The following is a 15616-nucleotide window of genomic DNA, read 5'->3' on the forward strand; positions in this document are numbered from 1 at the left end:
ACACATGCATTCATGTCTGGGTTACGGATCTCAGTCGCCCACTTTCCCCATAGCTGAAGCCTCATGCCCCGGTACTTCGGCGGCGGTGATGGTTGCGACGTGTTGGCCGGTGGGATGCACGGGACGCCGCGGTGTGGTGAGGAGCTCAGGGCGGCACGACATGAACGTGGATCTCAAGAGCAGATCCACCGGTGGGGGAGCGGCGGGGCTCAGGGCTGCTGTGGGAGTGGCGACGGCGACGATCGCCATGGAGGCGGATGGGACGGCGGGGAAGTTTCATGTAGCGACAATTGCCGTTCTCTTGACCGATTTTGGTCTTTTGGGTGGCGTGATAGGCTGGATCAAAAAATGGGTCTTGCTAACAAAATTTGGATCACTACCCAAATTGGTTGGCTCCATTCAAAATTGTGTCTGAGCCTGTTTTTGGGGAAATAACACAAAATTTCAGTTTTGGGGTTTCAAGGTATTTTTGGGGTCTATTATTGGAGATACTCTGGCCCAAGTCATGCACCTATTGCAACCGTGACTCGCTCCGCGAACTGATTGTAGCTCAAAGGTTAGGTTCCTTGTGGTTGAACCAATCCACTAAGGTTTAAATCCTACACTTAACTTTTTTTTTTGAAAAGGAGGATATACCCCTGCCTTTGCATTTGGATGATGCATGCAACCATTTTATTAATTATTCACAAAGACCTTACAAAGGTAATACATCAGTAAGTCTGAAGCCACCATCTTGGCAACGCCTGTCGCTACTCCTATCCTCTTGATGAAGGAGTGCCGGATGTCCGAGCCTAATACCAAGCAGGCATCGCACCAAAGCCTAACATCTAAAGCCGGATGCCCCATCCAAGCCACTATCTGGACTGGGCCACACACCGGTACGACGCACTCCCAGTGAGCAACACATGCGCAAGTAGCAAGGGTCATCACCTCCATCTTCCATCGATCCATCCTCAGAGCAGAACCGCTGCATCGACCTTGCCAGGCCTCTCTGTCATCGACGCCACCACATCCTACACTTGACACTGATGCTCGTATTTTTCTGTATTTATTTCAGGCTTTCTGGGGGCGTTCGTTTAGTGGCAGGAGACATTCCCGTCGGCTACGAGGCATATGTGGTAACTTCGTCAATCTCAAGATGTTTTGCCGACTTAGTATCTCGAAGATGCTCATATAGGTAGAATGTGCGTGCATTCATAAAGGTGTACATGCGTATTTGTGGGTATGTGGGATTTTACTTTGTTAAAAAAATTGTGACGCACTCCTCTCCCCCGGGACCGTCCCCTTGACTAAAGCACCCTGGTCACGGGCCGACCCAATAATGTTGTTAGCTCGATTTGTTTTTTGTTCGTTCTCTTCGCTCATTTTTTTAATATAATTTCAGAAAATTCTATAATATATAAATTTCACAAAGAATTTCTTCAGTTTTGATTTTTTTTTCTTCTTTTTAGTGTTAAAAATATTGGCACAACTACTAAAAGATGCTTCAACACGTAATTGAATATTTTTAATATATTTTTGATTTTTTAAAACATGTGCTTAAAAAATGTTGATCATGTATTTGAAAATTTTCAAAGGTATATCAAATAAATGTTTCAGTTGTATATAAAAAATATACAATGTGTCTGACAAAAAGTAGATGCCAAAACATGTTTTTGGAAAAATATATTAATCATGTATTTATTAATTTTTTACTCATGTAATTGAAAAGTATTAAACATGTATAAGAAAAATGTTTTTTATGTATATAAAAATGTGCAATCTGTAAGAAAAAGTAGACATCAAAACATATATTTGAAAAAATGTTAAATGTGTATAAGAAAAATATTTCTTATGTATTAAAAAATACATAATTTGTATGAAAAAAGCACACATCAAAACACACACACACACACACACACACACACACATATATATATATATGAAAAAATGCTAAACTATTATAAAATAAATGTTTGTACTGTATAGGGAAAATATAAAATCTATATGAAAAAATAGACATAAAACATATATTTTAAAAATATTTATCATGTATTTTAAAAATGATAAACATATATGTTGTATACAAAAAATATACAATGTATATGAAAAAGGTAAGAAAAGTCCAAAGAAGGCCGAAAGAAACTAAGGAAACTGAAGAGAAAAAGAAAAAGGCCGAAAAGAACAATGGAAAATAGTGAGAAATAAAGAATCCAAAGAACTAAGAAAGAAAGAATTAAAACTGAAGCATAAAAAAGAAAAACAAAAGGGAAAAACCAAAAGAAACCAACATAAAACAGTGGAACAATGTGAAATCAAAAAAAGAAACAAAGAAAATGGAAAAAAAGTAAAAGGAAAACCAAAAAACGCCAAAAAGAACGATGCAGAAAAGTGAACGCCGTAAATAATGATGCTACAGTAATTGTCCGACCAAGTACTGTATGTATGGTATCGTCAAATGCTTCAGGCGTGACATGCATACACGCTGCTTTAAGCGAGATATAGCTCTCACGGTCCAAAGGCAGGCACACTTTTTTCTTCAGTCTAACTAGGGATTTTATTCAAGGTTCAAATCGAAAGGGATACAAGCAACATCCCCATAAAATCCCTAGCCACAGATGTCGAGAGCAACTAGTTAAAGAGCGCTCCTTCGGGTGGCTCGCAACGATCAGCGCCACTTGGTGCACTCTCGGCCGCCCGCCATGTGTCGCGCTCTGGGCGCTCCCTCCGGATTTTGTTTTTTTTTCGCATGCGTTTTCGGCTTTTTAAACGGTTTTTTTCGACATTTTGGTTTTCCACCGGTCTTCCATAACTTTTGGGAAAAAAATTCCGAAAGGAAAAAAAATTTGCTCGAAAAAACGCGTTTTTCTTTTTCGCCTGAGTCACGATTTTGCTTTCGGAAAGGGAAAAAACGTGTTTTTTTTCTTCCACAAGAGGCACGGTTTGGTTTCGGCCGTGCCTCTCGAAAACGAAAAAAGACACGTTTTCAGTTTTTTTTTCCATTTCAAGAGAGGCACGGTTTTGGTTCCATGAGAGGCACGGTTGTGCTTTCACGAGAGGCACGGCCGTGCCTCTCGGAAATGAAAAAAAAACTTGTTTTCTGTTTTTTTTTCGTGAGAGGCACGGTTTTGCTTCCGCGAGAGGCATGGTTGTACTTTCGCCAGAGGCACGGCCTTTTTTTCTTTTTTTTTCCTTCCGCGAGAGGCACGGTTGTGATTCCACGAGAGGCACGGGCGTGCCTCTTTCGAAAAGGGAAAAACCCTGTGCTCCCGGTTCGGTTTTTCCGTCCGGTTTTTTTCATGAAAAAAAGTTTGTCAAACCTACCAACATGGGATCTAGTTTTGAAGATCTCGATGAAAGAAATCCAACGGTGAAAACGGTTCGAGATTTGGACGCACGGGTTAAGAGATAAAACGTTTTGAATAAACGAATCTACGAAAAAGGGAAAACTCTCATGTTGCGACAAGTGACGCACATGCAGCGCGCCACTTATCGCAACCTGAGAAAGTGGGAGTGATCTTTGCAACGAGTACTCCTTAACTAGTGATTTCGACAGATGGCACACTTTTATTTATACGTTTCGCCGCTTGACTGGGCCGTCTTCTGGCTAGCTGGACCGTGCCGCACACCGCTGCAGAATGGGCCGGCTTCTGTGGGTAACAGAAATTTGTTTGGTTGGAACAGAACGAAAGGAGGCTATCGATCGCGCTTCCTGGTAGAAGAGAAGGAATCTGAGGGGAACAATCCCTCAAAAAAAAAATATCTGAGGGGAGCAAGGAACGAGTTTCCAAACGGAAACACCAACCGAGAGAAAAAAAACGTGCTAAATAAGTGGACTCGCCAACCTCCCAACGCGAATATAGACTCCTAAGGATACGTACTCTGGAGACCAAAGAAGGGCAGCCAGATCCTGCAAACCAAGTCGCCGAGATCAGCATACCACGGCAGGCAGCGATCGAGGACGGAACGGAAGCCCGATCGCCCCTCGGGTGAGCACTTCTTCTCTACCCCTCTCCTCTCTCCCATCGCATGCAATGCAACCCCCTGACGCCGTTTGATTTGTTCTGGAGAATCTGCTTGTAATTTGCTGGGTTTTGGCGTCTGTGCTTTGGGTCTGGGTCTGCGTGGGAGTAAGAATCTGCTTCACCCTCTGGTCTCGATGCTAAGATTGAATCATATTTTCTTTTGCGAATAAAGATTAAATCATATGACGGCTCTTTGTTCCATCATCAAATCAATAGGAACTCAACGGGCGGCGGCTAGCTAGCTGCTGCATGCACACGAGCGATTTCTTTTCTCTCCCCGGTACCTAATTAACCAACAAATCTTCTCAATGCAGGCGCATCGGGTGTCTCTCTGGATTCGACCATGGAAGATTTAACGCGTCCTCTTGTGAGAGATTCGGAGGCTAATCTTCATGCCAAGCTCGCTCCCTCCGGCTCCGGATCTGGACTGCAACAAGGTAGTAATTGAAAGAAAACGATCGACTTGCTTGTGGTTTCAATGGCTTCACGACCGGCCAGCTTTAAGATCGATTCTACTAGTACTTCGCATGGATGATGACTTCTTTTCATGTCTTCTTCTTCTTCTTCTTCTCTGTGCGCAGCGTGTAAGAAGTTGCGTGATTTGACGACCGTTGATCGCGCGGTTCTTGTCGCGTTCGTGGCATCCATCGGCAACCTGCTCCAAGGCTGGGACAATGCGAGCATTGCAGGTGAAGAAACTCTATTCCTTGATTGTTTTACATTGCGTATACCGACCATCACATGTAGTTTCTTTGAGTTTATTCATAGGATTTTTGAGATCTAGCTAGTTGACAGGTTTTTGTTAAACATATTGACACACATTTGAAGTGGCGGGTGCTACACACATGCATGTTTGTGTGCCAAGCGACATCACAACTTAATGCAAAAAATAGTATTAGCTTCGTGTATGTGTGTCAATATTTTTAATACTTTAAGATATATGGTGGATTGACATCACGTACAGGTTGCCAATTCTAGCACCGCCAAACATTTTTAGGTAGCGCAGAGTCATTGCAGTTAGCAAATTCCACAAGGGTACCAAAAATTATTCTATGCACGGATGTAAATGTGCCGATCCACCGTGAACACGTAGCAGCTGTGCGTGCATGCACATCTATCTGCATATGCCCTCCAGATACAATTGCTTTTGTTGCGCCTTTCGCTTGCATGCATTCGGCCACCTGGCTTCTAATTATTTTCTTCTTCCGATTATTATGCATGACTAATACACGCTTACATAGTAACACTCCGATCATGATAAATATGGTGTATCATTGTGCTTTTTCCTAGTTTGAATTTTCTTCGAGAGGGGCTCAAAGTTGTAAAGTTTCACTAATTGGTTATGAACTTTTGTATGATCACCAGGTGCTATGTTTTACATAAAGGATGAGTTTAAACTAGATAGCATGCTAATGATTGAGGGGTGTATTATGGCCATGGCACTTTTTGGGGCAACAATAATCACAACACTATCTGGAATGCTATCTGATAAATTTGGTAGGTGGGCGATGCTACTTACCTCGGCGGTGTTGTCCTTTGTTAGTGCAGTATTGGTCATATTTTGGTCCCAACATGTGTATATGCTGCTATTCGCGAGGCTTATTCAGGGATTTAGCATTGGTTTGGCAGTTACACTTGTGCCATTATATATAGTTGAGACCGCGCCTCCTGATATGAGAGGAAAATTAAGCACATTTCCCCAGTTAAGTGGTTCAGTTGGTATGTTCTTGTCTTACTGCATGGTGTTTTGGATGTCCATGCTGCCAAAGGTTAGTTGGCGGATCATGCTTGGGATACAACTGATACCCTCACTAATATACTCAATTTTAACTATCTTCTATCTACCCGAGACTCCGAGTTGGCTTGTGAGCCAAGGAAGGGTGGATGAAGCCAAGATGGTTTTACAAAAACTACGAAGAAAGGAAGATGTCTCAGGTATATCTTAGATTCAATTACTTGAAATCAAGTCATCTTTTTTGCTCTCTTTATATGATGATTTGAAGTTTTTAGTTAGCATTGAATGTTATACATGGCTTTTATTACAGGTGAAATGGCAAGTCTTTTGGAGGGTACACAAGTTGGTGATACTCCGTCTATTGAGGAGTACCTAATTAGCACTAATGAAAGTATGTTAAGGGAAAAAGTGATTGGCAATGATGAAATAATAAAATTATATGGACTTCCGGAAGATTTGCATTGTGTTGCCTATCCATTGAAGAGAACAAACACAGAAGAAAGTGCCATTGGTCATTCTGTGAGTCGTGGAGCATCGTTCTATGACCCAGTTGTCAACATTATTGGGAGTATGCACGGGCTCCCTGAGGTAATGTAATCATTAACAAAGTTTCAATATTTCATCTAGTTAGCATTGGAGCTTTATATTTTACTTTCCTGGTTTGCAATTTTCAATACATGTGTACATACATGCTCAGCCATATTAATTTTTTAGTTACTTTATGATCTTCTTTTAAGAATGAATTGGGTCATAACGCATCATGTAATGAAATATTTATATTGCTCTATTATTTTACAAATGATTTGGATATTTAATGCTTCTCACTAATTCAAAAGTTTCTATTGGTTTCGCCTTCAATTTACTATTTTAACTAAGTACACTTCATTTTCATAAAACAGGTTGCCCACGGCATATTCAATGAATTAGAACAACAAGGTCCAATTGAAGGGGACGAAGAGAATCAGGAAGAGACCAAAGAGCATGAGCTAGAACACAACCGAGATGATACCTATGATAGCGAGCATGATTATCTTATTCAACCCAAACCTACGAATATAAATGATTTTGTTGTATGTCGCAAAAGCGGCCATATTGGTGGAGGTTGGCAATTGGCTTGGAAAATGTCATCAGGATATCATTTGGATGGGCAAATGGAAGGTGGCATGGAACGGGTATATTTGCATGAAGGAGGTGTACCAAGTTCTGAAAACCTACTAGATGCTCCAATAGACGGGAATTTCATTCAAGCGACTGCTTTGGTCAACAAATCGGTTTTTCATAAGTCTGGACACAATATTGGTATTCATTCACCTAATAAAGATTATAGAAGTACAAAATGGAAGGATCTGTTAGAACCTGGTGTAAAACGTGCATTGGTCGTGGGTGTTGGAATACAAGTACTTCAACAGGTAAAAATTTTAGGAGTGAGAACTAATTACTATGAGCCTATTTTAAAACAAAAGTATTGTGGCACTTAAATATCACATTACATCTTTTAGTTAGGTTGTCCTGACCGTCATTTTATTCTCCTATTTTTGGTGACTATATATAAACTTTGACTTGCATGTTGAATTTATACGTCTCATAACTAATATATGATATATGTATATAACCAAAGAAACATTTAGCCATATAAAGTAGGTGCACATTAATGATTCAGAACACTGTCTTTTATGACAATGCTATTTTTTTTGTGAGAACTCATCGAGCCCACAAGGTTTTATTAAAGTATTAATTTAATTTAATTTCTTATTTATTTTGTTCAATCTAAATTGTACACGATTTATTTTTCAATATTTTTTTGCAGTTTGCTGGCATCAATGGCATTCTTTATTACACTCCACAAATACTTGAGCAAGCTGGTGTTGGGGTTCTTCTCTCAAAGTTTGGCATCAACTCTTCTTCAGTGTCGATTCTTATGAGCGCTCTCACAACTTTATTGATGCTTCCTTTTATTTGCATAGCCATGTGGCTTATGGACCGCTCTGGAAGAAGGTATCCGTATTTGTTTACTACCACAAGTTACAAATAATTATTGCTAAAATTTAAGATTTACATCCAAATTTATTATTTCCAAAATAAAATAACAGCATAATAATTTCTTTTCACTGGCTCGTGCAGAAGGATACTACTTGTGACAATACCCATCTTGGTTGTGTCCCTCATTGTTTTGGTAACAGTCAACATTGTGAATCTGAGTGCTGAACTACACGCACTGCTCTCAACAATGAGTGTTGGAATCTATTTCTGCATATTTGTCATGGGTTTTGGTCCAATACCAAATATATTCTGCTCGGAGATTTTCCCCAACAAAGTTCGTGCTATTTGCTTGGCCATATGTAGCCTTATCTTTTGGATTTGTGACATCATTGTGACATATACCCTCCCTGTATTGTTGAGGTATATAGGTCTTGCGGGTGTTTTTGGAGTTTATGCCATTGTTTGTGTGCTGGCTTTTGTTTTCGTTTGTTTAAAGGTCCCGGAAACAAAGAATATACCTATTGAGGTCATAGCAGAGTTCTATGCACTTGGCGGGTCAGGTACCCAAATCATCCAAGAGAGGCAGAAAGAAAATTCAGAGAAATTATTAGCGTGACAATTAGGTTCATTAATATCTGTATTTTTATGGTGGCTTTAATATAATGGTTTCCGTGTGGTTTTATTACAATTAAATTTCCATTTCAATATAGTATTTCTTATTCTGTTAATCTTTTTAGGAGTAGCATAATACAAAATTTTGAATGCAAATCCGTGGAGGAGCAAGAAACTTTTAGTTTGGTGTTCAATTATACATATTTCACGTAGAGCAACGACTCACAAAATGGAGAAGTTAAAATTGATGACTTGGTGAAATATCGACATTAACTTCTTCTTTTGTTTAAAAGTGCACAACAGACATAAGAAACCACTGAGTTCTTATAATAGGCTGCCACCATATGATTAGCAAATCATGACATGACAAGGACTTCTCTAGAATCATCAGGTGGTAACTAATGTTACATTTCTTAGACATGTTATACAAATGACGGCAATGTCGAGAATCTTATGAAAAACTTCTCTAGAGTTTTTAAACTTTTAGGACACATTGCCTATCCAGGAAACAAGTGCACAAAATTACTCGTGTCAACTGCGAACATCTGGCAGACTATGTCAAGGCCAAAACTTGGAGATCCCTGCTCGTCGTCATCGATGCTTTGTGGGGGAGGGCGCCTTCTCCATGGCTCCGCACCTGCAGCACTGCTTGGGCTCGGGGGTGCCGTGTCCACGGCCATCACCACATCATCACCTATATACAACCTCGCAGCTATGGAGTGACGTACTTCCTCCGTTCTGAAATACAAGTCCTTTTAGAGATTCCATTATATATACAAAGCAAAATACACGAACTTATATTCTAGAAGACGTCTATATACATCCGAATGTAGTTTTTATAGTAAAATCTGTAGAAAGACTTGTATTTAGAAACGGAGGAAGTACGTGCTTACGATGGTCACTTGACTTTGATACGATCGCGACATGCTACAGTGTACCGGACCCGACCATTATCCTACTAGTTATTAAGTCGAGTTCCCAAAAGAAATCTGGTTAGAGCTAGCTATCGTGAGAGCAAACCAACTAGCGACTTGACCCCGTCTGTGTTAAGCGTGTACATGCTCACTAGTCACATGGATAAAGCGCTGGTAAGGCCTAATTCTTTGGTGGCTTAAAAGCTCACTCATCTTCTTTTCGACTTCTCTCATAAGCCTCCTTCCCATTCGATATGACTTCTAAATTAGTTATGGGGTACACATCAGCTCCAACAAATAGAGACGACAACTTATGCGAGGAGTTTTTTTTTCTTAACACCCAAACCATAGAACAACCATTCTACGGTATTTTCTATTAGAGTATTACCAATAAAATATTTACATGAAGAAAAGAAAAAGGAAAAGTAACAAAAGGGCTGCATAATACCACGACTCAGCGCCTGCATATAATAGCTGTATTGGCTCTCACAAGCGACAACAAATGCCTCAACCCTAGCTGCCTCTGGCCCGACCCTTCCCAAACCCCGTCCTCTGCCCCGCACCCACCCCTCGACATCGCTGGCGGCAAGCCTCTCCCCTTGCATGTGTGGTAAAGCTATAGTTCTTTTGACCTCGTCCCTCATCCGCTGGCACCAGATGTTCTCCGCATCAGCGCCAGATAGTGCTAAGCCTTCTCCCACCGTTCCTACGAGTTCCTCCCTTCTCTGCGAGAAGTGGTGCTCACGCGTCGCATTGTCGTGGCTCCGTATTTGATCACAAAATGAGATGCATATTTCGTGTCCTCCGACGGGTGGAGGTGAATATGGTGGGTGGTTTGCATCCTCCTTCATAACATCATGTTTGACATGGATGGAAGTTGGGGACTGTGCACCCCTTATGTCCCAGATCTGACCGCTTCCACTCAAGGTTGGACGGTTTCTCTCCCAGATCCACCATTGTTGTGAGAGTAGGGTGCGTAGAAGTAGTTGTCTTGCCTTCGACGGTGGTCGGCCATGACGATATGCGGTGATATGGGGGCGAGGGATCTTGGATGTCGAGGCAGCGGCCCTGGAAGGTGGACTGTGTGGCCTGGTTTCCGACGGGTTTTGTGGCGGCGGTGTTGGTTACCCCCTTGGATGTGTACATGATAGGGGCCAAGCGGATGGTGGTCTTTGGTGTGGCTGCTACCAGTGGTGGCAGACAGTCCCTGATTCGATTTGTAGGCCCTGATTTGCTATGGTGACCTCTTCTCATAGTGGACTCAATTGCTAGTGTTCCGCGGCAATGTGTGAGGGACGTTTCAAGCGAAACCTCAAGTTATTAGATGAATATAGATAAATGATTTTACCTAGGTTCGGTTCCTCGTGATGCGACGAACAACCCTAGTCCTGATTGTCTGAAATTATATATATATCGGTGAGTACAATGTGGGATCCATCGACTTGTACACTAAGTTGATGGGATATGTGGAGGTTGATCTCAGTGGGATGCCCAAGATCGGATCTAATCTATGTATAAATTAGGGCTTCGCTTCCATCATCTTGGTTATCAGATTATAAGTTGTCCGCTCCTTTGTCTTGGTCCCTCAGTCTTTCTACTCGACTTTGAGTAGGCTGGACGCATCCTTTCCCGGTCTCCTGGTTGCAAACTCTTTGGTCCTTCCAATCCTGATCTTTGGATCATGGGTGTTTCCTCCTCTGTCTCATGTGGTCAGTGGACTCCTTGCATAATCCTTGAAGCCAAGTCTGGATGAGGAGCTTGCTATCGAGGCCCTTCTCAACTGACTTGGGCCCTCCCTTCCAAGAGACGGGCATGTGGGCTGAGGGACTTCGTCCGATACCTTTCATGTTGCAATACAAAAAAGTTCCACTTTCCATCCTCAAGCTCCACATCAGCGGTATGAAGGAGGAACCCCTTGCTTCTCCCTGAAGTTGTTCATGTGGCCTCCGTGAATTCTTTTCTCCTTTCCCCCTTGTTTTTCAAAGGGCCATCGTTTCCCTTTGCCATTTCTACTTCACACGTAGTCCATGTGTCAGGGATTCCCTTATATTCACTATGGACGATGATGTGACCGCACTTATACCTGCACCATGCATGGTCGGGTTCCTGATGCTTGGTTTGCTGGAGAAATACCCGACGATGTCTCCATGACGGTTCAATTTTTGGGACCAGGTGGCAGGCCTGACGGTCCTGCTCCTCTTCCGGGTCGTAAAAGGCAAGCCCGCGGTGAGTAGAGTACATTATGCTTATCTTCTTTCGTATCCCTCGCACCCTTGTCGCTTCCGTCTCTCTTCCGCTTTCTCGATCTATTGTTAAGAGGAGACAACACAGATCACTAGTTCCAGTTGCAACACCGATGTGGTCCCCGTCATGGGTCATCGACCATTTCTTTGCCGAGAGCGCCTCACAGGGGTGGACCCGGCCTACCTGACCCCATATGCCCTTCTGGGATTGTTCCTCGATCTCGCGAGGGGAAAACCTTAATTCTGCTTGGTCATTTGTCGAGCGGATTGGGCTTTTCTCTTTCTCCCTTCGCGAGAGGGGTTATTGGGTTACTATGGGGTCCAGCTCGTGCATCTCAAACCCTTGCCCTTAACCTTCTTGGCTTTCTTCGTACATTTGTGTGAGGTTTTGCTGCAGAGGTGTCCAGAGCTTGTCGTATTTCATTACATCTTAGAGCTTCACACGTTAGATGGGGGTAACGGCCTTGTGGTTGCTCGGTCTTCCAACGCTGATCTAAGAGCATACCCAATAGGTGCCCTATAATAGGGCACCAAATTATGGTCGGAGCAGAATATGCAGCACATAAAAGTGTACAATACCCGGAAACATCCAACTCTAATAAATGCTCTAAATAGGTGTTGCAAAATATATCACGGTTGTGTTTTTGTGGATGCCCTATTTAAGGCACCTATCAGAGCAACAGAGTGATGTAAACAACACTTGGTGTTGCAAATTTGGGTGCCCCCTACCCTAATTTTTTTGCTCCAACCACCCAAGTGTTGCAACTTTGCAACACTTGGTGTTGTAATTTTGGAGTATTTTTTTTGCATACATGGCACCTATTGAACCAACATTTTCCCCCCTCATAATGTAAAAAGTGGTCCTACCCTATTTAGGGCACCTATTAGAGATGTTCTAAGGATTTTTCTCGACACCCCCGTGCAGGTCAGGGATGACGCAATGAAGTGGTGGTTTTATCACATTTTTCAAAGCTTCATTGCCTCTTTGTTAGTGTAAGGTAGGGGGTGGCCTATTTTTTCTAGGAAAAATAGTATTAGTTGCCCAATAACCAATCTCTTGAACCATTTGTTTTACGCATCAGCTATTTCTCAGTTGACCAAATTTATGAATTGTGTAAGTCGATTTTGCATAAGAGAGGAGTAAAGCCCCGAGCCATAGATAGGGTGGCCACTATCGGCCGCAACAGCAGGTCATCGACGTAGGGAGGCAACACGTTCATAAGTGCGAGTTCAAGCTTCGAAGTGAAAGCTAGGACCGCGACGACACGATGGAGGCGACAACGAATGCAGAGAGTGCCTGCAAGATCCGGGTGGTAAAACCGCTGACTATGGGTGTGGTAGCAGGCAGTTTAGCCGACACTAGTTTGGTGATCGTAGAAGGGCGAATAAGGTATGCGGGAGGAGGAAGATAAAGTCGCAACAATTCGGTTTCCAACTACCAGGAAAAAAATGCACTGAATGGAAAATATCCCACAAAATTGATGTTTAGACCGTTTATTGTTTTATGGCGCGTGCTATGCATCAATAGACAGATTTCCTGGGGTAATCATCTGGGTCGACAAACATCCGATTCAGGTGTCACCAACCATTGGATCTCAGGCTGCAAGTGGACACGGGCCGTCCACGGCGCCCACTTAAAAGCCCACATAATTTACGTTCATGGACGCCCAAGTAATCTGCGACATGAGAAGTGAGATAAGTGGGCTAGCCCACGGACGCCACATAACCCACTTATCCTAGTTCCCCTCTTCCTTCCTCGTTCCTCTTCGCTTTGCCAGGGATGCTAGGGTACGCCGCCGCATAGCGCCGCCGTCCGCCTTCCCTTGGCCGGCCTAGGACAGCCATCCACCCATTCCATGGACGCCACAGCGCCGCCATCCATCATCTCAATGGACGCTGCAGCGCCGTCTTCCACCTCCATCATCGCCACACCAGCGCCGCCGTTCACTTCCCCCACGGCTGCACCAGCGACGCCGTCCAACTCCCCCACGGCCGGACCAGCGCAGTCGTCCGTATCCTCCATGCCCGCCCCAACGCCGCCGTCAACCTCCACCATGGCCATCACCACATAGGTTAAGAAGAAAAGAGAGCCTGTGCTAGGGTAAATTGACTCTCTGTTCTGGAGTTTTCTTTAAACTTTAATCACCTCTTCTTCAAATGATTGCACATGTATTCAACAAGGAAACCCCTTTCCAACTCGTAGCATGTCAAATGATAATCAAGATTTTTAGCTTACCAATACAGTAGTCCAATTCAGTTCTGTTAACTGAAAACATCTCCCTTAACTCCCATCAGTTCAGTTTAGCTGTAACTCAATCGATGCAGCATGTAGCAGTTTTTATTTTGTGTAATGGCTCTATGTAGTTAATGTCTTCTCTGGTATAAATATGGTGTTTGTTCTATATATATTTTTGACATATCCAGTCATTTACCCTTCTGTCAGATTGTGCACTTTAGTACATCTTTGCCTAAAAGTGTTTCTCTATGTTGTATTTTCAGAATTTTGGCAAGTTCCGAGTGCTAATTCTTCTCTTTTTGGTAACTAGCTTGTACTTTGAGTTGAAGAAGCAAGTGTTCACCCCTTGGTCTTTGCACTGCTGCTGGAGTTGTGATGATGATCCTTCAGGGTGGATTCTCTGACTTTCAGTTCTTATAGAATTATTTTGAATGGTTGAGTAAGAGGTGCGCATTTGATATGGAAACTAACACTGTGAAGATGATTTGATCTGCAGAATTTTCTTCTCTTTGTTTTCTTGGTTTAATAAATCATGGCGTCTTTCACTATTTCTTTCAGTAGTAGGTCGCGGATTACAGATTATTGTTTCTCTTGATCAGCATCTGAATAAAGGCTGTCCTTACTAATTGTATTCTACTTGTCAACTTTGTTGCCCAAATACTTAAATGTTAGCTTAAGTGATGGAACAAAGAATTCTTGTTGCTGGTATGAACTCTGAACATGCAAATGCTGTCTATGATGATCTGATTCATGTGAATTTTCTAGTCCATAATGGTCATCAAATAGTAGCATCCAACTGCTAGCTCTAGCTTGTCAATGACATTGTATTCTGTTTTTTGTTATTAGCGTATCCTCGGTTGTCAACCAGCACCGACGGTTGAGTTGAAGACCACCTTCAAGTTCTAATGGACCTTCAGACTGTTTAATCTTGACAAGAAATATGAGCTGCTAATTCTTGAAGAAAAGGTGTAGCCTATGTACTGCAATTGAACATCTTGAATAAATGACAAAAGTTCATCTAGGCTGTAGTCTATGTACTGCAATTGATGTATTGATACAGATGGAAGCAGAGTATGTTATGTGTTGCTTATAACTAAGTTATGTGCTGTTATTGCCTCTGTACATGTGCGATTATGTGTTGTCATTGCCTATGAACATGTGGGATCACGTATTGTTATTGCCTCTGGATATACTTAGCTGACAATTTCATGTATGAATTATGTGGGCATGCAGTAGCCCACATAATACCACTTATATTATGTGGGTAGCCCACTTAGTCCCACTTAATTACGTGGGCTAATGCGGCAGGATGTGGGACGCCTGCAGGTCGTCCCACTTGCAGGCTGAATTGGATCAGGGACCGGGTCAACGCAGCAAGTTCCTTCTTCACGTCACATAAACACATCGCCGCATGTATGCCATGCAAGCATCACCCCGCCACTGCAGCACCATTGGACTCCTCGCAGTGTCACCGGCGTTGCAATCGCCGCCGCGCAACAACACCGGTGTTGTGGTCATATCCACGAAAACATCACCAATGTTGCGGTCGTATCCACGAAAACATGACCGACGTTGTAGCGGGAACATGGCCACCACAACATTACCGGTATTATTATCGTTGCCACGTAACATCCTTGTCGACTGTCGTCGCCATGGGAACATCGATGGCTTTGCACAGTGCACATCACCTTCGCAACATCATTGGTGTTGATGTCATCGCCATCGCAACACCAGCGATTCCATGCAGCAGAGGCCATACTACGAGCCGGCAAGCTCTCCCACCATTGCAGCAGCTGTCGCGCCGCTTGAAGCACATGCAGAATGCCGTGTGGCCCCGTTGCAGCGCCTTACAGGACCGTGGGGAGGGGGTTCTTGCGGTAGCTCACACATGA

General features: G+C 42.9%; 1 protein-coding gene and 1 long non-coding RNA gene across 3 annotated transcripts; both read left to right on the forward strand.

The window, feature by feature from the left end:
* Window positions 1-3791: 3791 nt before the first annotated feature.
* LOC123100446 (monosaccharide-sensing protein 2) lies at window positions 3792-8399 on the forward strand. 2 transcript variants are annotated; one of them, XM_044522383.1, is made up of 8 exons: window positions 3792-3968; window positions 4319-4441; window positions 4586-4693; window positions 5370-5939; window positions 6050-6327; window positions 6639-7148; window positions 7547-7734; window positions 7861-8399. In XM_044522383.1, the coding sequence occupies exons 2-8, from the start codon at window positions 4348-4350 to the stop codon at window positions 8333-8335; spliced, it is 2223 nt and encodes a 740-aa protein (XP_044378318.1). In that variant the 5' UTR covers window positions 3792-3968; window positions 4319-4347; the 3' UTR covers window positions 8336-8399. The 2 variants fall into 2 exon arrangements, with proteins under 2 accessions (XP_044378318.1, XP_044378319.1); XM_044522384.1 differs by lacking the exon at window positions 3792-3968 and adding an exon at window positions 3977-4109.
* Window positions 8400-13154: 4755 nt separating this feature from the next.
* LOC123100448 (uncharacterized) lies at window positions 13155-14916 on the forward strand. The gene is made up of 2 exons (XR_006448401.1): window positions 13155-13589; window positions 14035-14916. It is a non-coding gene; the product is annotated as an uncharacterized lncRNA (long non-coding RNA).
* Window positions 14917-15616: the final 700 nt, after the last annotated feature.

This window comes from Triticum aestivum, chromosome 4D (assembly GCF_018294505.1).
Source record: "Triticum aestivum cultivar Chinese Spring chromosome 4D, IWGSC CS RefSeq v2.1, whole genome shotgun sequence".
Classification (NCBI taxonomy): domain Eukaryota; kingdom Viridiplantae; phylum Streptophyta; class Magnoliopsida; order Poales; family Poaceae; genus Triticum; species Triticum aestivum.

Excerpts from the sequence above, each read along its gene's own strand:
- LOC123100446 (XM_044522383.1), top strand. The coding sequence starts at position 4,348 with ATGGAAGATTTAACGCGTCCTCTTGTGAGAGATTCGGAGGCTAATCTT. Across the intron at positions 4,694-5,369 it reads GGACAATGCGAGCATTGCAG|GTGCTATGTTTTACATAAAG; the intron begins GTGAAGAAACTC and ends TATGATCACCAG. Across the intron at positions 5,940-6,049 it reads AAGAAAGGAAGATGTCTCAG|GTGAAATGGCAAGTCTTTTG; the intron begins GTATATCTTAGA and ends CTTTTATTACAG.